Genomic DNA, 23502 nt, shown 5'->3' on the forward strand with positions numbered 1-23502 from the left:
GATGATCCATTTGGCAAAGTAAATCCATTGTGTATCCTTGTTGGTCTTCAGACAACAATTCTGATGGCTAAAGAACCAAATGGGACAGGCAAAAAAAAGGAGTTCTTCTTTCCCACTGTCACCAACTTATTACTCATTCTTTTTCAGCTATTTACTAATAAGTGACTTTTATGTATATATATATGCCTGTATATATTGTGCTATTCTTAGTTAGTGTATTGTCTGTCTTTGTTAATGTTTGTTTATAATGGAGCACTGTAACAAAAAATAATTTCCCCTAGGGATTAATAAAGTATTCTGATTCTGATAAAGGATTCTCTCATTTTTGAGTTTCTTTCTCTAATGTGGTGTTTATTTTAGAATATAAAGAATCTCTTTCGTGAATATCATTAAGTGGCACTCTATAAATTCAACAAATTCAATTCAACTGAAAAAATAATCAAAATAATCCTTGTAATAAAAATAATAAAAATTAAATAATAAATAATCCTGGAGATGGTAGGACGTAAATATAATTTGTATAAACAAAGGCTGGATTTGCCAGGTGATAGTCAGATCTAGCCAATGTTAAGCAGATTAATGGTCGTTTAAAAGAAAACCCCACAAACACTGTGGTGCATGTTATTCTGGAGCACCAAGACTCAATATATATCATGCTTATATGATATCAAAGGCCTTGGCAAACCCTGCATGTCTCTTGCTGGATCTTTGCTATCCCTCCCTTTCTTCCCCCTTACACTTGGACGCACACTCATGAACCCACTCAGAGCTGAACAAGCCTGAGGCAATGCTAGGTCCATTTGATTGAAATAGCCATATTTCAAGTCAAGTGGGGGGCCATATTAAAATACTACTTGGCAGGCAAAATCTTCTCACACTGAAGAAGCCCTACAGCTCTCCTGCCCAACCCTAGCCCGGCCCCTCCCACTAACAAAAGACTAACAAAAATCTCCCAAGTTTGTGCAAACAAACACAAATGAAGCCAGTTTACTGTAAACTATGACACACAAACATATTCTCATTTAAGTGCAAATCCTTCCAACATCAGAGAATGGGGCGTGTTCACCTATGTGTGGTTCAGCAGAAGGTTCTCATCCCAATTCTGAGCATGCTGAATCTCTGGCTGTGCTCACCCACCCAGCAACCTTGAGGTTAATCCACTGCAAAACTCCACTGGCATGTCATGCCATGTGTGTCTGTGTATGTGTGAAAGAGAGCACACGAGTCTCTGTGCATTTTTATTTCCATCTTCGTGTTTCAGAGCAATTCCTGGTGGGATGCACATGACTACCCAGACCTGGGCAACGTGCAGACCAAACTATGTGCTGACACTTTAATGCTTTAGGAATTAAACTAACACCGGTGGCTCCCTGGCTCATGAAAGTAATAGGAAGCCATAGCACGGACCAACAGAGGTATTCTTTAAACAGAGAAGCCAGCTGTCCCTGACTTCTGACCTTTCATCTGCAGCTAGAAGTAAGAAAAAAACAATTTCCTGGTGTGGATCAATACAATCACATTATCAAAAAGCTTTAGTTAAGATTTATTTCTACACTGCCATATTGTCCTTACAGGAATTTATGATATACAGTGCTAGATTGTGCCCTCTAGACGGGGTATGGTCAAGGTGAATGGCTGTTCAATGTTCAGTCTATATCAGATCTATCAACTAAATGAAGTTGTGTACTGATTTAGTGGCTCATGGTTTCCAAAAGTGTATGTTTGATGATAAAAAAAGAAGGCAGTTGATTATCTTGGATTGATAGTAAAGGACTTTTTGTTAACTTGAAACTGGTATACATCGTCTGGGGAGCATATGAAGTTGAATCCTGAAGCCACACAATGGTTTGTTCCCCCCCAAAAAAGAATGCTCCTCTCATGGACATGATGATGAGATGGAGACATATCATGTCTCCTCAAATTACCACAGCTATTTGTGAAATAGTCAAACTATTTGTCAATATTTAATTCAGCTTGAGTGGAATAAAATGGTCAGGCGATGTAGCTCACACGTGATCTGACAGGGTTGTGGGGGGAAAAAAAGCTTGCAAGAACAATCTCCCAGCACAAACATACACACACATCTTGGAGAGGGTTTAAAGGCCATTTTCTGCTTCAGTTGGAAATGTGCCATGCCTTTAGCAAGCAAGCAAAAGAGGAGATGAAACAGCATTTTGATGAGAGTTGTTTGGCAAAAACAAGATGGGAAAAACAATTCAAAGAAAAAACATTTGGACCACAAGTTACAAAAAGCAAGAGAAAGGAGAGGACGATATGCAAATATGCACTTAATGTGATATGATGTGCAATTCAATGAATATGTTGACAAATATGAGACTTGGTAAGTAAATGTTTGTATACCACTTATAAGACGTATATGTGTCATGTTACGATTTAATGAATGAAATTATTCAGTTTAAAATGTTCCACATACCAAGGTATGGTGCAGGAATGTGTGTTCATTGATCGCCGAATCGTTTAATCTCCTCTACCTAAACACTTACATTCAGAAAGCATACAAAAGCTTAACCAAGGAGAATTGGCGCATTGGTAATGTATGCATATCATTGCTAAGGAGAACTGAAATGACAATCCTCCTCTCTCCATCTGCCCACCCGCCACCAATACCACCCGAAACGGTTCCCAGAGGGTCCCCCATGACAATACAGAGGTGGTTGTACCTCCTGTGTGTGGTCAGCTAATAAAACAATTGTCTGGCCTTGAAAAGAGGATTACTTTAATATAGCATCCTGCTGCTCTAGGCACATAACGTTAACCTAGAGCAGCAGAATAAAAGGGTCCCTGAGAGCTATTGAGACGCCCATTGTAAAGCAACTGAAGCTCCCCCATCAACCCATAACCCAAGATGCCCTGAACTGACCCTCAGGTCCAATCAAGGCTACTGTAGTTCATCCATCTGGAAAACCATAAATACTCTTTAACTCGACCTTAAGTGAATTGGGGTGCACAGTCAACTATGAACAATGGATGCCCCTACACAACACTATTAATTATTGACTACTGCGTGGGATGGTGGCAATGAGCCTTATTGTTAGAGCTGAATTCAGCTCTAACAATAAGGCAATTCAAGTGAAACTTTATGAGAAGAATTTAGACTATGGTCAGACCAACAATAGCACCTAACCTTATCATAAAACTTGCATAAACCCTGCAGTCACTGAAAAGGGAAAACCACTCTTTTCTTTTTTTTTTGTAAAGTTTTGGCATCTGCTTAAAAATCCCTTTAAATTATTCACTTAATGTTTACTTGGAAATACACTGACAAAAACCAAAGCAAAATCTAGAGAAGCCGAATCACAACAGTTGTCTCAGCAGTGTTGACTGGACACACAGGTACACACACAGCCCCGTCTCTTTTATGCGTTCATGTTCTTTCACTGTTAGGTCGCCTTTCCTGCCACACAGTCGAAAGCAGAGAGGTGCAAACCAGTCATTGAGACATGCAACATAAGCAACTTTCTGTTGGAGACAAGACGTTGTCTGTGTCAACTAACCCCTTGTCAGCTCTCTCTGTCCACTTAAACAACTTATGGCTGTTGCCCAACTGATGCAGCAGCTCTCCCTATTGAAAACACTCAAATGTGTTCACATAGCTGGAGCAGATGGTCCAAACTTGCATCCTGCCATGTGCCCAGCACACTTTTTAGCCTGTTTGTATGCCATGCCTGATTATAACCCTGCACTAACAGGGAAGGGGTGGCTGTGGTAGGACTGAGGGAGGGAAGAGCAACAGTTTTAATTTTCCGCCCTGTCAACAAACTCCAAAAACAGATGGATCTTGGAGCAGAAATCCCTTTAGCTCTGCTTGAATGACTAAAGCCCCTGTTCACTGACCTTTTCTAACACAAATGCATCCTAAGGAGAAATGAATCTTGTGCAAATACACACCAGTAGAAATCAATAAGCATTCTCCACAGCCGTTTGCCCTCATAGCTACCATTTGCACATAGGTCAAATATGCTTAAATCCCCCTGAAATGCCTCTTTTACCACAAAGAACTGCTGATCTGTATTATTCTGGCATTGAATAATAGAAAAAGGAAAACTTTTGTGGCTAAATGAAGATGTAAACCAGTAAGGACTGTGACCATGCAGGATCAGAATAACACACCTCACATATCTCACAATGGCATATATCAAACTACGGAAACTTTCCAAAATGAACTAAATTGTGACAAATGGGTAGGAGTAAAGACCAAAGCCACTTTGACAACAGCCAAATGCCTGAGTGCTCCTCGTCAGCACCATAGAGTATGTGTCAAGAGTATGGATGGGTACCGGTACCTGACATAAACGGTAGTAACCAGACCGAAAAGCAGCGCACATTTCGTTGCTTTATTTCGGTGCTTTTTTTTTTTTTTCCCTGAGATGTCATACACTTTGAATTCTAGCCAATCATTTTACCTTTCCGAGGATAGTAGGCGGGCCCAGGTACGTACGTTCTTTTAGAGCAGAGCTACAGATTAAAAATGCCCAAGGCGAAGTGGTCAAAGTCTGGCTGTACTTCACAGCAAAAGATGCAAACTCAGCAGCCTGCAACAAGTGCTTTAAGCTGATACTGTGCAGAGGAGGTAACTCCTAGAATCTGATGAAACACCTGGCAACGGGTTTTTTTTAAAGCCGAGAAATGCACCGTATTTGATAGCTTGCTGCAAGAGCTCACACCGAGCACATCTACTGCGGGTGTGGTGCCTGTTATCAGACGCAACATCACCCAAGAACCCGAAGAGTAGAGTCCTGACCCCTAGCCCTGCCAGTGTAGCAGAAATGATGACGGATGATGACGGCAACAGCAGCCGTTCTTCTCTGGGTGAGTCACTTAATGTTGTCCGTGTGTAATTTACGTTGAGTAGGCTAACCACGTTATTAAATTAATGCACGTAAGGTGAACCAGCAAACACCGTCGTAGTTACATGCGTCTGTCTTCTTGTTTGATGGCAGATGCTCCCTTCACCCTGGCCAAAAAGGGTAAAATGACCAAAGAAAAAGAGGGAAACAGCTAAACATGAGGCTGATAAACAAGGCTGATATTAAAACTCAAGGAATTTATACAGTAAAACATGATTGAATTGCGAAAGAATTGAGAAATTGGTCTTAATAAGACCACAGCAGTCCTTAGGATACAAGTGAAGAACATAAATTCCTTATTTATATGGAGACAGGGAGCAATGATAATTTAACATTTAACAGTAGTGATTTGGGACAGAAAGATATTTTCTGCTAAGAAATCATTAGAATCATCATATATATACTTTACCATATTTAACCTAAATTTAGCTCGAGGGGAGCAGTAATGAGAAGTTGTCCAACTACTAGAGCGAGATGACTAATGATTGCTGAATTGACTGACAAATAACAAGGATGACTCTTAAGACTACTTAAGATGGACTATACACCAATTGAAATGAGATTCCCATCTACTGGGATCTATGATCTAATGATTTTAGGGTTTTCAGTCACCAGGATAGGATGGAACATACTGACTGGACTGCATTGTCCAGCGACTAAATAAAGTCAACCAAAACTAAATCTTCAGTTCTGACAGCCGTTTTCTGCTAATACTCTCCACTGACCTTTCCTTTAATTAAGATGTGCTCATAAACGACAACAATCTGTTGTTTAATAATATAATGACATTCCCAATAGCTCTTGGTTCAGTTACAGCAAAGAGTCCTGCAAACTGCTCTATTTTGAGGCTTAATGTCTACTTGGATACTTGTGCCTCTGTTGCTTTAACAAACGCTCTTTTTTATCTGCTCTGTTATAATACTCTGATTGCATTTGATTGATTTCTTTCAAAGCAAGCATTGATTGCGTTTGCCTCTCGTGCTCACTGTATGTCATGAAAGATGCCTGGAACTCTCCAGGATGTGCACTGTGTCATGTTGTTTCTGATGAATTGATGGATTTATTTTACGCTATCCCCTCCGTAGCTCTTACCAAACTGCCACTTTCCATGATTCTTGTATTTGTCTTGTTTTTTGCCTTGCCGGCTATTCCATGGTTGCATCTCATTATTGCTGTCATTATAGTTGTTGTTCTGCTTTCTCTCTAGCTGTGTTTTATCATGATTCCCCCTACAGACACTCAGACCGACATTAGCAGCACATTAAAAAACACATAATCTTTATTAATTTCAATGAGGCTTCTCCATTGGTGCAGTAGGAGTGCTGCTGCAGGGGGCTCAGGCTCAAAAGAGCAGAGCAGTCTGGGTAGGTTTACCCTAGCTCTACTTCTGCCCTGTGCAGAGCAATATCAGGCAATGCAAAACAATGGCCTGTCAACTACATACAAGCAATAATTACAGGAATACATTTAGCATGTAACCTGAAACCGAGTAAATGATTGGTGCTTTATCACCCTTTCAATCTTTGTGTCTACTAAGCTACCAACTTCCAGATTTGCTTTTCTTTCTATTCTGTGCCCTGGAGCAATACATTCACACCACACACCCCTTGTGTAGTTCTGCCAGAGGGCTATTGTTGGCCTCAATGAGCTCAAACAGGAGGTCATTATGCATCCTGTAAGACTGCCAACAATGAATTATATTCTTAACCAAATCACATGACTAATACATATATGCAGACTAGGGGTGCAAAAGTACATGTGTTCATTCCAAATTGTTCACTGTGATGTTTGGTTTCCTCCCTGTTAGCCAAACTCCTAGAAGCCTATTTACTTTGGCAGCCCTACAACAAAGCAAAATTGTTGTCCATTGGCCCTAACATTTTTCACATTTTTCAGGCAAAAATGGCAAACATTATCTAGTTTCAGTTCCACATTGGTGATTTCTTCTTCTGGTTCTTTGTGTGACTGTTGATAACATGAAATAATGCACACATGCACTCTAGGCAGTAAATTTTCTTGGATATGTGTAACAGGCACAATCTGATGTTGTTTCTAGACCATCATAATAATGTTTATAAAGGATCAACAGTGCAACTGAACAGTTACGTTGTCGGAGCATTCAGTTAGCATTAGACAAGAAGTTAGCTAATGCATTTATAAACTATCACTAGCAAACCAACATGACTAAAATTAATTTGGGTAACATCACTATGATGATGCAGGAACAACACCAACACATGGGTGCATGTAGTGAGTGGGTGCCATGTTTAGTCAGTTGAACCTTCAAAGCTAGGTCTTCACAGACGGAGAAAACAACCCTTCAGTTGTGCTGATGGCTCAAATGGTTAATTTTAGTTCATCTTGAATATCTTAAAGAACAAATGCAACATATTCATGCTACCAACTAGCACTGTGATTTAGCAGAGGACCTTGTGTATAAGGCAGTGCAGTGCCTGCGATCAGTAGCGCAGAGACACAATGGGGCGTGATTGGACACAACAGTTGGAGCACGGGACCTTTATTGTTGTCTGCATCCCCCATGGCCTCTGTGTTACACTGTTGTTGAAGAGGGGGAGGAGGCTACATCACCTGTTGTCAATGCCCCCCCCCACCCTCCAAAACCACCCCCAACCCCCAGTCTAACCCCTCACCCTTTGGCTTTTGTCTCTCGGAACACACACGCGCACACACACTCAATGGTCTAATTAATTCATGGTTATCCTCTAGAGAAGTGTTTGGCTAGTGGGTCTGGCTCAACGACCAGCAGACGGTGGGATCACACAGAGGGGGTTAAGCTGACGGCCTCACTCCGGCCATCTGATCCCCCCTTTCTAAGATCAGAATAACCACCAGCTCTGTGCTCCGCAAGGCCGAGACCTACAATCCCATTAGTGAAGCATGAACACACCTCTGAGGTCACACAAATACACACACACGCAAACACAAAGAGGATGGGTCTGTTATCTCTGAGCAACTGAGAGTTCTGCTGCTGCAGAGTTTAGTAGGAGTGGTGATGGTAGTGTCACTCTGTTAGTGCGGTGAATAAAAACAAACACAAACCTTTCCATGGTAAGTATGTAGGTATAGTAAAGGATATTGACCCTGGAGTCCTCATGGAGACTCATCCACTGAAAATCATATTTTTCATATCAGGCAGCTGGTGAAGAACATTACCATGCTGCTGTGGATGCAAGCAAAAATGCTGGGAGGTCTGAATGTGAGACTCAGCAAGCAAATTCTTTGCTAATGAGAGGACTGCTTACTAATGCTATGAGCAACCAATTATGGAGAAGTTACAAGCATCACACTTATTTAACTGCTGAAGATTTCCAGCTCAATTTTAGATATCAGCACATGTCAATAACCTCTCTTTGAAAGACATCTAAGACACAATGATATGATAACATCAGCTGATTCAAATAGAGTAACAGCTTTAAAAGGCTAACTGAAAAATCTGAAAGGTTATTAACAGTGTAAAAGAAGCTTAAGTCTATTAGTAATGCAGCCTCCACACACAGGCATTTGAGTATTCTTTGGTCGATGTGGCAAGCAAATGACGAGAGCTGAATGGGGGATGAGATACAATTTCAGAAATCATTGACTATTATGTGACAAGAAAGTGACTTTTTTGTCAGCATTTATAGTTGGACTGCAAACAGATGTCCAATGGAACAGGAGATCTTGGCCCAGACATCTGCTGATATACTGGAAGGCCTGAAACATTGGCTGTTACTCAAAGATACTGAGTCATCAGCTGATAGTCAGTAGGTTTCCAGATTACGCTAGCTTCCACCAGCCTTGTTTCATCTTTAATCACTTGAAGATTATGTTGTTATGTTATGTTTTTATACCTTCTTTAAGTGGAAAGCACACTAAAATGTGATTCAGCAACAACAGCAGCTTTATTTAAATGTCCATTTTCATTCTGGTGTTAACAGCACTGACCTCAGCCTCTGTTTACACTTGCCTGGCTGCGGTATGAGTGCAGGTCAATGGCCACTTAGCCATACATATACAGAGTGCATAAATCCACGGATCAGCACGGCTGTACTACACTGTTTGTGACACAGCCTCAACAGAACTCCTATCACGTCCCATATGGCTTCAAACCACCGGGGTTACCAGCAGAGATACAGATCAGTTCTAGGACGGCACAGGCAGCGTGGAGAGCGAATGCTCTTTTAAGAAAGCCACACCACTTTTCTGTCCTGCACTCATAACTTCCCTAAACCCACCAAAACCCTTTCTCATTTCCAGATTCATAAACCTTGAAATCCATTTTTCTGCACAGGGGTCACAGTGATCAAAGCCAGTATGACAGGTGTGTGTACACACACACTGCGGTTTTTCTGTGTGTGTGTGTGTCTGTGTGTGTGTGTGTGTGTGAGAGAGAGAGAGCTGATAAAGGAAAGCAGCATCCAGCTGGTAACAGTGCAGTTCAGCTGTTTCTCCCACACTGACACTACTGTAGAGGATTACACAGGGTGAGAAAGTTGGCCTGGACTATAGGTACAAAGACTTACACATGTTTACACACACACACATGAAATTCACAAAAAAGAACGAGGAAGACAATTTTATCATGTCTCCACCTGTTCACTCCCTAAAATTCTCAAGACAGCTGCATCTGTGAAGGTTAACCTCAAAATGACCTTAGATCAAAGGGTGTGAGTTGGTTTGGGGGGCAATAAAAGTCTCAGAGTTTACCACAGTCAGCTTTATTTGAAGTTCCTTTGACTCCGCCCCAAGCACGTTGGAAAAAGCGCCATTTCCCCTCGCCGGTTGGTGTGAATATTCATGAGCAATAAAGCCAGGCAGAGTAGCAGGCATAATAAAAATGTCAGAGTTGTAAAGCACTCAAAGTAAAAAGCCGCCAAGAGCTCGGGCAAGTCACTCTGAATGTCAAATCTCCGCCCAGGGGTCTCTGGCCCGTTAGGACTATTGTGCTGACTAGCTTCCAACAGACGTGCCATACAAGTTTGTATGGCACATTTTCAGAATCGAAGGATCCTTTTTAGCTTGCAAAATCAGATAGGATTGGGGTGAAAAACACAATTTGGACGAATATACTAGAGATGGAGGATGTGCTCTTAAAGCAGGGCAGTGCTACACACAGGCTGGGACTACTGCTAAATAACAGCTACACAAACAGCACAAAGTGAAAGAAATTGTGCAGTAATTCTGTTGGTATGACTACTCCCTTTTCTTCCAGCATTTTTTTAAAAGCTCTCAAATGCATTATGTAGCAACACATCATCTAATGCAAAATATTTTTTTAAATGTAGAATTACTTTCAGCTGCTAGCAACATCACCTGTGAGGTTTAGCTACATCTGCTGACACTTCAAAAGACTAACAGTTCTTGGATCCAGCATCCATTCATCAAATGTGTCATTAATAAATGCAAACTAAGTCGGCAACTAAGTAGAACCATCCTTAATGAGGTATTGAGTGTGTAATTAGCATGGAATAAATGCTTGCAAAAGAACAATGGTCTGTTTACTGCTGTGAAAAAATGACTAAACACAATTGTACCTGCAAAAAACTTGTGAAAAGAAAAGAAAGGAAGAAAGTTATTTAACTTCTTCTGAATAACTATGTTTATTAAGGGTTCATAAATTCAACTAAAACTTCCTAATTTTAGCTCTCATCATCATTTGTAAAATTCCATTCCAAAACCTTGGAGTGATGCTGACCCATAAAATTTTTTCTAAGGCACACATAGATATCTTTTTATTCGGAATACTACTCTTTGTATTCACACAACTTCACTAATAAGACATATATGGTGATTTGTTTTTGCCTTGTACTTTATATTGTAATTGGGTTTATTTGAACCCAAAGGCTTTTCCCCCCTAAACCTAACCAAGCAGTGTTTTTTAATAGTCAACAGGTAGTCTGTGGGAAAAAAAATAATCCTACATGGAAATGCCAAAAGCCATAGTCCTTGGCTCCAGACCGAATCAGCCCCCATGTAAAAATGCCCAAATTCACAGCATTAAAAAGATTTTTATGGATTGGTACAAAATGTTTTTTCTCTCTACAGACACCTCCACCTTTCATAACAACTACACAGTGGACGAACACATTTGAATACTCCTAAGGTTTAAAGTTTAAAGTGAGCTTTGGTCGTTAGCTGTCTAGAAGGATTAACTCACTTGTATGTACCTCTCTGGCATGCTTGTGGTGTCGGTGCTTTCTGGGGCTATTGTAATGGAATTACTTGAAAAATATTGTGGCTCATTATAAGGTATAATCTCAGCCGCCGTCTCTATATGACATTGTTGTCAGTCTTTATGAGCAGTGCAAGGAACAGCTCATTTATATTTCATGAGTCACTGGTGATCGACCTGTTCTGAGGATGTGCTGTGAGGTGTGGGAATTATGGGAGCTAGTGCAAATAATATGTGTTAAACATTGCAGACTGAATCTGAGCTGACGACAGCAGATGTTCTCTGTCACTGAGGAACCGATAAACATTTTAGAGCCATCTTTTTAAGCCTGAACAGCTCTTTCATCTTCAAAAGAAGATTTCTGGTGAAGTATCTATAACTTCCAAGCTACAGCTAAGCTGAGGGAGTGTTGCTTCAATTCTACATGAAAGAACGTCTGGTAGAAACATATCTACTTTTTGCTTCTGTCACTTTTGGTGTATACATAAAGAACATTAAGGGACTAAAATGTGATATAAATCTTTTCAAAATAAAGCAGTTCCAGGCATGTTTGTCAGCGCTGGGAAATTCTGCCAGTTTATCCATACTGCAGCACACTGGCTGTCATCACCCTGCCTGCTTCTCAGCTTACAGCAGATGGTCCGTGAGGGGTTAAACCTCCTGAACCTTCCACCCTTCCCGCTGTGTTGGCTTTCACCTCAGTACCAAATATACACACCAATACACAATGCAGCTCTCTCTCAGTTTGCCCTCAGTGCTTCCAAGTCACCGGCTGGGGAGCAAAGTGACACCATGCCACCAAGTGCCATCTTGCGCCTTTTTGGTGCCATGCTGAGCCCCCCAGGCAGCTCCAGGCAGGCTTATGTGCCTCTGGCCTCATCTCAGGCCCCATTGGTGCTGTGCAGAGGGGCCTGGAAGGAGCTGGCACTGGCCTGGCTTTGGCTTTGGCAACTGTTTGTTCTATACAACCTCCGTCTCTGTCTCTCTCTGGGGGCGATACTCCAAAAGTGTGTCTGTGTGCTGGCATGAAGACACAAGTAAAAATACATCGGTTTTCCCTCTACCAACATGGATTAGGGATGCTAATCTGTGAAAGCAACCGCTGTGTGCCAAGTTATGTCCATGTACATGTGTGTGTCTGCAGGCAGCTGTCCACAATGTCACCTCATGACACCACAGTATTAATGGAGGAAGCTGGATATACAGAAACAGGACTGATCAGCTAGTGGCACTGCAGGCTGAAATCACACTGGTGTTATAGATAAACCCTTGTGACCCTCCACCACCTCACAGAGATTGAGTGTTAGATTTTGTTGATGTGGGCCTACAAAGAAGATTAAACTCTCTGGTAACCTTTAACAGCTGTCAGATATATGGTAAGGGTGCTGGAAAACATAAAAACGTTTGGTTAAGCGCTATGCTAATGTGATGAATGAAGAAAAGCAGGAGGAGCATCTTTGCATGTCTTAAGAAGAGCTTAAAACTAGCACAGCACGAAGAAAGAGTTGAGGAAAACACTGGGGATTATTCATGTGGAGCGAGAAATGTAAGGCCTCTGTCGCTGATTCATTCCTTTCCACTTTTTGAAAAGTGAAAAGTGATTCACAACACCTCCACCTACTCTACCTGTCCAGGTTTCCACATACAGCTTACACTTCAAAAAACACCCCGCAGCTGATGTTGATACTGAAACAGAGCGAGACCAAAGTGAAAGGTAATTCTTCACGCTACTTGAGGAACGCTTTAGTCGGGGTGACGGACACACTCTGCAGATCCCAGCTGCTTATGGAGGATGTAGAATGATTCATGGGCCGTTCTTCTGTTGAGGCGAACGGGGGGAATTCAGCCTTATTATTAACTTTGTGGGGAGAGCATTTCAAGAAAGTATGACACCTGGCTGCAAAGTGTTGCACAAGAAGCTAGGGCTTTGCTAGTTTTTAGTGGGGATCAGGGTTTGTTTGACCATATTCAGCTGCTTTCCGTTAGTGCAACAAGAGATGGTTATAGTTTTAAAGGGAGGTCGATACTAGGAGAAGCCTGAGTGAGGGGGATTAGAGGAAATGTGAATCTGCAACAGCTGCTGGAGGCAGGTTTGTCTAAATGAGCAGATTAAGAAAGATATCAGAGTAGAGCCTGGCTATCACTGTCACAACAATGATTCTGCTCATTATAGATGTCATCTGACAAGTCATATTATATGTCTACACAGAGAGAGCAATTAACTAGTCCCCAACTATGTTTGTATTATAAACTGACAGGATTTCTTGAAATTACCTGCTGGCGCTGTCAAAATAAACTTTTACTTTATAATGATTTTCTAAAACTAAAGGAAATAAGAGACTCTAGCAGCAAAGATTTAATTGGCTCTGCCCAATTTCACTGTTAACAGGAAGCATGGTTATGGGGAAAAAAATCAAGAGGTGTTTGTTGGAAACCCATCTGACAGGAGAATGTTGTATTTTAAGGATCGAACATCTGCTAGTGAGAAGCTGCCAACTAACAGTGGCCTTTGGTCCCCTCCCTGCGAGACAGTTTTTCAGCTTTCCTGTCCAGTGGCGACAACTGTTATCTCTGTTGTCGGAGCTAGCTGTCATCTATCTACATTAACAGGCCTGGTCACAGAGGCCTGGGCAGTGGAGGCTGGAGAGAAGGGTGAGTGGGCCATTTGTGGCAGGGTGGGCTCCGGGTAAAGCTGCCAGGAGATCTGACACCAAGGTCAGGGGTGGTGTCTTAAGTTAACTCAGCCAAGTGAAAGCGATGATAAGAGAGCAGAGTGTTTGAAGTTTCCTCGGCACACCTCTGCTTTTAAAACGCAGCTAATATTATTTTTCGTTGAGTTTTATCTGTGATTTAGTTCATTACTGAAATTACATGATATTTGACACTTGTTATGTGGACTGCTTTTCTCAATATACACCATATTCTATTGTTTCTTGTTGCCTCTGCTGCTTAGTATTTTGCCGAACCAGCAAAGCCCCTCTGCTATGGAACCAGCTCCCAGTTTGGATTCAAGAAAGAGAGGGCATTCCCTACTTTTAAGTTAGACTTTAAAGGGCTGGAACCTGTGATGCTATAGGCTCAGGCAGCTGGGTGACTTCTCATGAGGCACTCTTTTTTTCTGTCTTCCCTCACCTCCCAGCCAACAGATCACAACAGATGGTTGCCCCTCCCTGAGCCTGGTTTTGTCTGTTAATGCCGAGTTTGTCCTCCCCACCATCGCCCAGTGCTGCTCATAAGGAACCATCCTTTTTCTCGTGCTATAGGCTTTTTAATTTATAATACAAGCATAAAACACTGAGATCACGGTTGCTGTGAACCCACGCTAAAACACACACACACTCACACAAGCTCCACAACTGAGCCTTATAGCAAAAACATCAAAGACACTTACTTGCCACTTCCAGCGATGCATTGCGACTGACTGCTTCACCCAAGTAGTTGCGTGCCACACACACATACACACCCTCATCAGGTTTGCTTCGCCTTCCATGTACAATTCGCAGAAAGAAGAGGGAGCCGCTGGGTAATAGCATCCTGTGGGACCGAGGGTCCTCTCGATCAGTCTCGACCCGCTCTCCGTCTTTGTACCATTCCACCATCGGGGTCGGACGCCCCTCAGCCTTACAGTTGAGGGTAGCTGGCTCCCCCTTGGACACAATTAAATCAGAGGGATGCTCTACAATCCGAGGGGCGGCATCCTCTAATCTGGGTCGGGATCCTGGTGGGAAAAAGACACCACAGAGGAGAGACGAGTTAAAGACTACATTTGTGGTGCATGTTTTATTGTGATACAGCCAATGTCATTTGACATATCACGTCATGAGGAACACAGCATCTGCTTAGTCATTAATGCCAAATTATACAAAAACCTCATTTTAAGGCACTGAACTGAGTATAAGCCAAAGTTTGTACGATGGGAATACCGTAAAACTACATTGCTCACAGACTACGGATGTGAAGAACATGGTTACAAAAGCATACCAGTGGAAAGAATCGCACCTAACGAGCCTAAAAGTCCTCAGCCTCTTTTTTTCCTTTTTATATATTGGCCACTACACACAAAAGGCAAGTGGGCGGCAAAACTTGTAAAAACACACTCAGCTCGCCTATTTCCAAACCTCTTGAGCTGGACTGCAGCTGAACTCGTCATTTTATCACCAACAACACGACTGTGTGAAATGAGCACATAATGTTACATTTCAAGTATAACTCGAGAGGACGTGTGAAATTACATGCTCTAAATTCAGCATCTATAAAACTAAAAGCAAATCCTCGAGCCGTGGATGAGAAGCATGAAGGCAGTAAAGGCGCAGGAACCACTCTGATCTCAAGCCGATGAGAAAGTAGGCTGACTGAACCGTGCACATACTAAGATACTGAACACGTATAATCAGCTCTGTACTTTACTTTCAAAGAATGCTTTGCTGAATGGTCTCGACAGGTGTTTGGGGTTCAGGTTTGTGCTAATCTGTCCAAATGTATTGAATTCTTGTTCAGAGCTCTGCAAGTTTTCTCAATCTCTTCTGAAAGTTGGATTGAAAGACAGAAGCAGAGAGAGATTAAAGTGGGGTAACTCCCCCAGGTTCTTCTACCACCTCCAAATGTTGCTCTCCTTCGCCCAATAATCAACCTCAATCAACCAGTTGGGACAACTAGTAAATCCATATTTTTTTCACAATGAAACATAGAAAACATGTCAAATATGTAAACCGAGACACTTTAAAAGCACTATAAATGCTGAAAGGTTTATGGAAGTTTAGGATCAACATATGCACCCATCTATACCGCATACTGTGTCTATTACAACACCATGGCATCGTGCTGAACTGCCCTGCCTGCAGTCCAGACCTCTCACCAGTTGAAAACATTTAGCACATCATGATGTGATCTGATAACAGACAAGAACAGGACAACATTCCAGCAGCTGGTCTTCTCAGTTCCCAGACTTTCACAGACTGTTGTTCAAGTGTGGATGCTGTTCCTATCAAATTCAAAGTCACACTGTTTTTCTCTGTTTAAACATTTGACGTGTTTTTGTGTTTGAATTTAATCCAAATCATTACATTCTGTGTTTTTTGTTTTTTACATTTTAGACAATGCCTGATTTTTTTTTTTTTAGAATCAGAGTCGCAAATGATAGCATGACGGTCGTGCTGTAACGTTAGAAAAGCAATAACATAAACTCAAAAACCACGAGGCACAAGTGAAACATCACCCTGGAGAGCAAACAAAAGCAAGAGAAGAGGAGGTGCATCATCGTCTGTGTTTTTCAGACGCTTGTGGGATTCATGAGTGTATTTCTGATTTGTCTTGCCTCACCACTATACTACCAAGCCATGCTGTTTTGTAAATTATAAGAGTGCTGCAATGCTTAGCAATATCCTAATGTTGAGCAGTGTTGTCTTTTTAGAACATTCACAGCAGGAGATTAGCCTGAGCGCTGTGCATTTAACAGGAAAACAGAAAACATGAATTGCTGTTTATTTTTTAGGAGCGCTGCAGCTGAGCTCCAGACTGTAGTTTTATTCCACACCACTGAAGCCATGATTGTTCAAATAAGACTTAAATAGGTTTTGTCTAAATTGCTTTCAATCATGAAAGCTTTTGTGTAAATTTGCATGTAAAGAAGACTGAAAACAAAAAGAAGACAGAGCTACAAGTGAGCAGATAGTGACACTGTTGCATTTGGACAAATCTTTAACCTAGGAGGTGATCAGCTCCCTGTGCTTATCCTCTAATATTGAGAGATAGCTTAAAACGTGCCTGCAGCATAGGAAAGTTGTAGACTGTATGCTGCAGGGTGACAAAAAAGAAAGAAAGCTACAATAGTTCATCCCACAGGTGCATGGATAAAAGGAAGTTCAAAGGTTAAGACTTTCCTGATAACGTCTGATAAGAAAAGCAGTCAAAATTCTCGCCTTCAAAGCGACAAATCCTCAAGAAGGTTTTGGGGGATTAAAAACTCCACTTAAGTGCTTCCTGCCGATGGGATATAGAGTACCATATGACAGTCTTGCTCTCGATGAAATTACATTCAAAGAGATAGGAAGCTCAGGATAGGAGGAAAATGTGCAAAAGCTTTGAAGTTGCTTTTAGTTAGAATCAAATAGAAGCTGGAAAGCATGCACTAAAAGCACGACACAAGATAAGGATACACCTAAAATTACATTTAAAACACTGTTGTTTGTTATCTTGTATCAAACATTACCACTTTCTTCACATTTCAGTTGACTAAAATGTTTTTACAGTTTTCGTTTTTTGATGACTTTGAACTGGGGCTGAAAGTGGTTGTAATTTAATTCAAGAATTCATGATAGTTTAATTTATACAAACGATTCCCTTGTGACGGAAAATATAAGCCTGAACTTGCACTGATCAAATTTAGAATCAGCGCTGTCGTTTTCTTTGAAAACCCAAATGGAATTCTACGCTGCAGCACTACCAGAGAAAACTTTTGATGTGAAGGATTTCTAAAAATGAATCAAATAAAGTAATATTGTTAAAAGGTTGCTCTTCTGTCGAATGCTAACAGAAAACAGTTGTCATTTGGTTAAGTGCTCTCTGACCTCCCTCAAGGCCTCTGAGCTGTAGACTGTTCATCTAATAGCTTTAAGGTAGTAGCATCGTGGCTGAGCTGAGCCTGTCTGATCGGGGATATCTGGAAGAGAGGAAGGGGGGGTGTCTGTTGTGAGAACTCAGCAGGGCACAGCCTTTAAGAGCTGACTCATAAATTTTACAGTAAAAGCTGGTTGGAACAAGTCATGTGGAAATGTAAAGCAAAGGCTTTTAAGTAGGACGAGACCATCATGTGCGACTGAGCTAAATATTATCAAGAGAACGTCCAAGTTGCAACCACTGAAGACCAACTCTTGACAGATCATACGCCTGCTATCCACAGCAAAGCAAGCTTGGAGAAATGAACTCTCTCCCACTGTAGGAATATGTGGCATGTCACACAGAAAACTACGGCTCCACTGAAAGGATGACAGCAAACTGTCACTGCACCTGAGAAATCTTCAACAAGTATTATGGGAAAATGTCATTTTCTCAGCGTATACAATACCCACATTGATTCTGACATAGATATGATGTTACAGAAAGGCAAAATGGTTACAGATCAACATAACAGAAAATGACTATACTGCTATGCATACAAGGATATTTGAATTTCTAGGGCAAGCAGCACTGCTCAGCTACTGAGCTCAAAGTGAGCGTAGACGTACGGTATGTAACGGATAAGGGCAAGGCTGGAAAAGATGAACTCCAATCAGGTTAAATGGACAGTTTGGAGTCTCGACAGTCTGACTGCTTGTCTTGAGAAGACTCTAATAGGAACGTCTGGGCCCTCTAAGGACCTATTAGCTCCCGTCCATCGTGTAATACAGATGGCAGCAACTCTCAATGATACATGTGAGATAATAAAGCCACAGGGATGCTCTAGGAGTCTATCCTGTGAGAACTGCAGTCTGGTTAACAGGGAGTGAAGAAAAGATGCAATACTGTCTAAATTATCAAATCAAAAACAGATACTGTGTGAGAGTTCCTGTTTAGATCCTGTTGCGAAAATTGTTTTTATTTCCTAATTAAAAAACTGGACAAAGAAATACAAGAAATGCAATATGAAACTTTCTGCAGCTTTGCAGTCACCACATCCCATCTACAGGAGAAACTTTAAGACATTCTCATCACGGCTAAAGAACAGGACTATTGGCAATAATGAATTATGTAACGCTGTACAATGCAAGGATAAAGGCTGTGCAGTGTTGTTTTGTTACACTGCTGAATGAAGGGTAAATTTAGACAAAGGGTAAATTCTTGGGAGTAACCAAGGAAAAGTCAACAAATTAACATGTGGATATAATCTAAGTGCAAAATCTCAGGCTCCTTAATGTCATCCTCTCCAAAAACAGGTATGGGCAACAGTTCATCAGTAGTAACATTTCTGGCAGACTGAGAATTGCAGATTGAGCCCAACCAATACATTAGTGGGGGCAATATATAAGATATCAGCTATTTGCTGATATACTAGCCTCAGCACATAAAGAATAGACAAGAGAAACACCTTATAAGCATGTTAGAAGGGTTGATAATGCAGTCTGTTCCCCAGAGGGCAAAGTAACTAAGTACAGTAAGTTATTAATTCACTTGTTGTGACTTGTAAATAACTACACTTGACAAATGATTTGAGTGTCTAAAAGATTCAGACCAAGTTTTTAACTCACCAGACGTTCGGGTCAGTGTTGATCCTACATCTGTATCAGCTGACACTAATCTAGACCAACCAGACTTTCTAATATTTCCAATTATTGTCATCTTTACTTCACTTTCTGCAAATATCTCTCAAGACTATGTCTGAAAAATGTCTTTAATTGAACTGTTTCTGATGCATGAACTGTAATCTCTCATCTATGAGGGGAACCCCCCACCAACACCCCACCCTCACTGCATCTACAAACTCATTAGCCTATAGTGATAATGCTGGCAGGGCTGTGATCAATCGCGGCTTCTGGTAAACCTAGTGGAGTTTTTCTTTTTCAGGTTTAATCAACTACAAATGTGCTACAGGTGTGCTGTCTATCTGCATTGTTACTACATCACAGTAATTCAAAGAGCAGATAGTTGGACATCTTTACCATAAAAATTAAAAGTAAAATAAATGGAAATAAATAAATCAGATCTAATTTTTTTACATGTCAGTATGTTAACATATATGCGATTATGTATTTTGAAATTTTAGGAAACCTGTTGCATTTGAATTTGCCTGCCACTTAAAAATGTTACTCCCTTTACGTTCGCTTCTCTTCTGTAGCACTAGCTATACTGAAGCACCACAACCAGAACATCTCTGGATTGTTGATGAGTGGGTACAGTAAATGATATGCAAGTAAATGTACAGTAAATGATTTCTTAAACCTCCTACGTCTATAGGATTCTCTTTTATGTGTTATTGTTCCTTAAAAATTGGATTAGAATCGGACTGGAAGGTGGACAATGATGTAGAATATTAACTCTCCTCAAATGTGCTAAACACAAAGTAGCAAGTCTGTTTTGAAAATGTGAGCAGAAAATAAGGATAACTTTCTCAAAGTGTAGTAAGTAAAAATCAAATGAATTCAGTCGCCTCGAGGCGCTTAAATAAATCCTCAAGTGCAGGTACCAAAAAATAAAACACTTAAGTGCAGTAACAAAGTATTTGTACTTCAGTACTTCCCACCCCTGCTTATATACTTACAGACAGTTAAGTCTGTAAGTATTTATGTCCTTCCATAACAGCCTTTCTTCAGCTGTAAAGTGGGATGATACAGTAAGATCCCTAAGGACCCCAAAGCGCTTCACACATCCAGTCATCCACCCATTCACGCACACATTCACACACTGGTGATGGCAGCTACATTGTAGCCACAGCCACCCTGGGGCACACTGACAGAGGCGAGGCTGCCAGACACTGCCGCCACCGGGCCCTCTGACTACCACCAGTAGGCAACGGGTTTATATATATATACATATATATTTAAATATATATATCCTGAAACATCAGTAGAAATGCAGAAACTTTCAAACATCTTCAATGATTTTCACAAACAGGGGGAGTTAATTAAACCCGTGAGGGTGACGGAGAAATAGCGAGGACAGTGAGTTCACAAAACAAATGAAAAACTGGGAAGAAAACAGCCGAGGGGAGCACCAACCACCACTGCAATGTCCTTTCTGTAATGGAGCCAGAAAAAGTATCGAGCTAGAACTTTGTCTCATCTAGTACAAGAATAAATGTCTTGGTGTGTCCTGTGCTTTTAAAAGGAGTACAAAAGAAAAATCACAGATATCTACAGTTGATTCCGAGCCCCAGTCCTGCCTTATTGCACAACAAACACAAGAGACCTTTCATCATTTACTTCTTCTTAAATGATAAAAAAAAATCAGAACACCCAGTAACCTGGTATCTGTCCAAATGGTACAAGACTGGGGCTGATGATTGATCTGCATTTGATCACCGCACCACTGGCGTCTTCCAAGACATAAAGTAGAAAGATATCTATTCTGTATCTTTCAAGAACACCTGGACAATTAATTGAAAATGAATCAAAGCTAATTCAGAACCTCTAATTGTGCTCTAAAGTGATTTTGATTTGAAGGCACATCACCCATTGCTGACAGCATTTTCCAAACACAGATGGTACAGTGATGGTCAGACTCATGCAGCAAATCCAAGAAGGGTCCTCATTTTGTCTGATATTTGTACAAGGCTCAATCTTGAGGTCAACACAAATCTTGCGCTGCAGCCATAAGTACAAGCTGTCTCCAGCATGCAGCCCACCCCTGAGCAAACCACAGCGACTCACAGAAGGTTTCAGCGCATTAGTGGAGCGTGAATCCAGTCCACTAGTCAAATTATAGGACACACAGAAAACAAATATTATATTATGGAAAACCGTGTAAGGAGCTCTGAAACGCTCTTTACTTAGTTTGTCAAAGAAAATTCTCACTAAGAAGAATCTTCGCAATTAATAATTGATTTATTTCTGGTTTGCAAGTCAAAAGAATCTAAACTATGAATAAAAACTAGAGCAACAAGCTGAAATCATGAAATTTAGAACATTTCTATGTGCAAAAGTATAATAAATAACACAATAAATAAATTAAAAAAGGATCAAAATATGTGATAACTGAACTTCTACCAATGGCCCGATCACCTCACTTGTATCTGTAAATTTCATATTATAAAGTGCTGTGAAAATGCAGCAAGGAAGTTAGGTATAAAAGTTCTATTGAAATACATAACAACACTGTGTATGTATCAGAAACGTTTGGTTGACGATGGCCTTGGAGGGAAAAGGACATAAAACGTGGACGGCACTCCAGCCCAGCGAGTCTTCCAAACCAGACAGGCTGAGAAATGCCTTTCATTTCAATGTGAAGGACTTGAAAATAAATCAGAATACTGCAATACATCAAACACTGCATTCCTTATCGCTCTGTGGTGATTTGTGGTAAAGAAGACAGATTAACCCAGGCTCTGCCTTAGCAAGTCAAATTAAGCCTAAGATGAGCTAACCCTCACACTGCGCTCAAGATAACCGACCTTTCCTCCAGAGTCTGCTCCTTCTGGTTAGAAAAAGTTTCTTTCTGTTGAAATAAAAGTACCTCTGACTGGCTAACAGGGGGAGCGTAATAATCTTTAAAGAGGGAACAGTGGAGTGAAGAAGATGCTGTAATTTATTTTCCTCTCCTATTTTTCTTTGTAAAGATTTCTTGTTTTACAGTTCCTCCACCTTCTATTTACTGAAGCTGCAGGAAGTGATTTGGAAATGTGTATTCAAAGTTAAACTGGCAGCAGCGAACGAGGCAAGCTGCAGTTTTTTCCTCCAGCTTTGTACTCTTTAACCCTCTGGGGAACATAAAATGAAGTACTTGCATGACAATACAAAGTGGCTTTAACTGAGCCCGTGTTGATGCTAAGCATCTAAATGAGTGGGGTCAACTTTGGAAAAGGAACTTCTGTGTTTTTTATACTGTCTCTGCTGAGGTCGTGAACAGTTTGGTGGGAAAGGGGCCGAAGCTGCTTCGTCCTGCTCCTTTCTTTGAAAAGCAGGGATCATGGAAATGTGAGTGAGAATGGCCCTGTGAGTATAGCCTCTTCCTCTGGTGAAGAACCTGTATGAGCTGGATGTTCGCGCACGCTGACCAGGCAGAAGCTTGAGAGCAAAGTGCATTTTCTGCTCCAACAGGAAGAAAGCATTTTCCCACTAAAAATGTTCCTGGTGGTACAAGATGCCTGAGAGACTAGAAAGTTGATTAAGCTTTGATTTACTTCCACCTACAGAAACAAGACTGAAGGGCTGTGAAATGTCTTAAAAATTGACATTTCTACTGTTTACTTTGAAACATACGTCAACAAGACCCCACCTGACATTTTGGTATGAATAATCATAATAATGTGGGGGATGTTTCAGCTAAACTATTCTTTCCAGCCCAGCATCCTTCAAGTTATCACAGACCTTGTCAGTTGGAGCTCCAGCAGCCCGATGGTAACAAGCATCGATTTTGTTTTCTGCTCACTCCACCAAAGCGGTTTCAAGCTTTGAAAGAAGAAGAGAACAGCAACTGTATTTGGTGACTGAACTCCCACACTTCATCCCATTTCACTGTAAGTGCTCTTTGTGATGAGCGCAGAGCGGGGGTAGGTGGGTGGGAAATATAAGCATGGAGATAGTTAGTGGATGGTTTGGCTCCAGAAAGGCTGTATGATGATGGCACGATTGTTCATTATCTCTAATTATCTGTCCATTAGTGATCGCTGACGAAGGTGCAGTCTCTCAGTCGTGTCAAAGAGGAAATCCTCGAGGGGACTCCAAGACAGGAACAAGGCTGGTTGTGGGTGGCCAAACACATCAGTGAGGAAATGCCACTGGTTTCCTGTCCCACAACAGTATATTTCAAGATTAGCCCCTATTGGATGTGTGT

At 41.2% G+C, this 23502-nt stretch overlaps 1 protein-coding gene across 4 annotated transcripts in view; it reads right to left on the minus strand.

Moving 5' to 3' along the window:
* The window catches only part of robo3 (roundabout, axon guidance receptor, homolog 3 (Drosophila)), a 167074-nt gene that overhangs the window by 71533 nt on the left and 72039 nt on the right, over nucleotides 1-23502 (minus strand). For all 4 annotated transcript variants that reach the window (XM_005740104.1, XM_005740102.1, XM_005740101.1 and 1 more), the window contains exon 2: nucleotides 14432-14758. In XM_005740104.1, the coding sequence (XP_005740161.1) occupies nucleotides 14432-14758 (327 nt within the window). The remainder of the gene's footprint in view (nucleotides 1-14431; nucleotides 14759-23502) is intronic.

Source organism: Pundamilia nyererei, unplaced genomic scaffold (assembly GCF_000239375.1).
Source record: "Pundamilia nyererei isolate P.nyererei 1_Seehausen unplaced genomic scaffold, PunNye1.0 scaffold00097, whole genome shotgun sequence".
In the NCBI taxonomy this organism is placed as follows: domain Eukaryota; kingdom Metazoa; phylum Chordata; class Actinopteri; order Cichliformes; family Cichlidae; genus Pundamilia; species Pundamilia nyererei.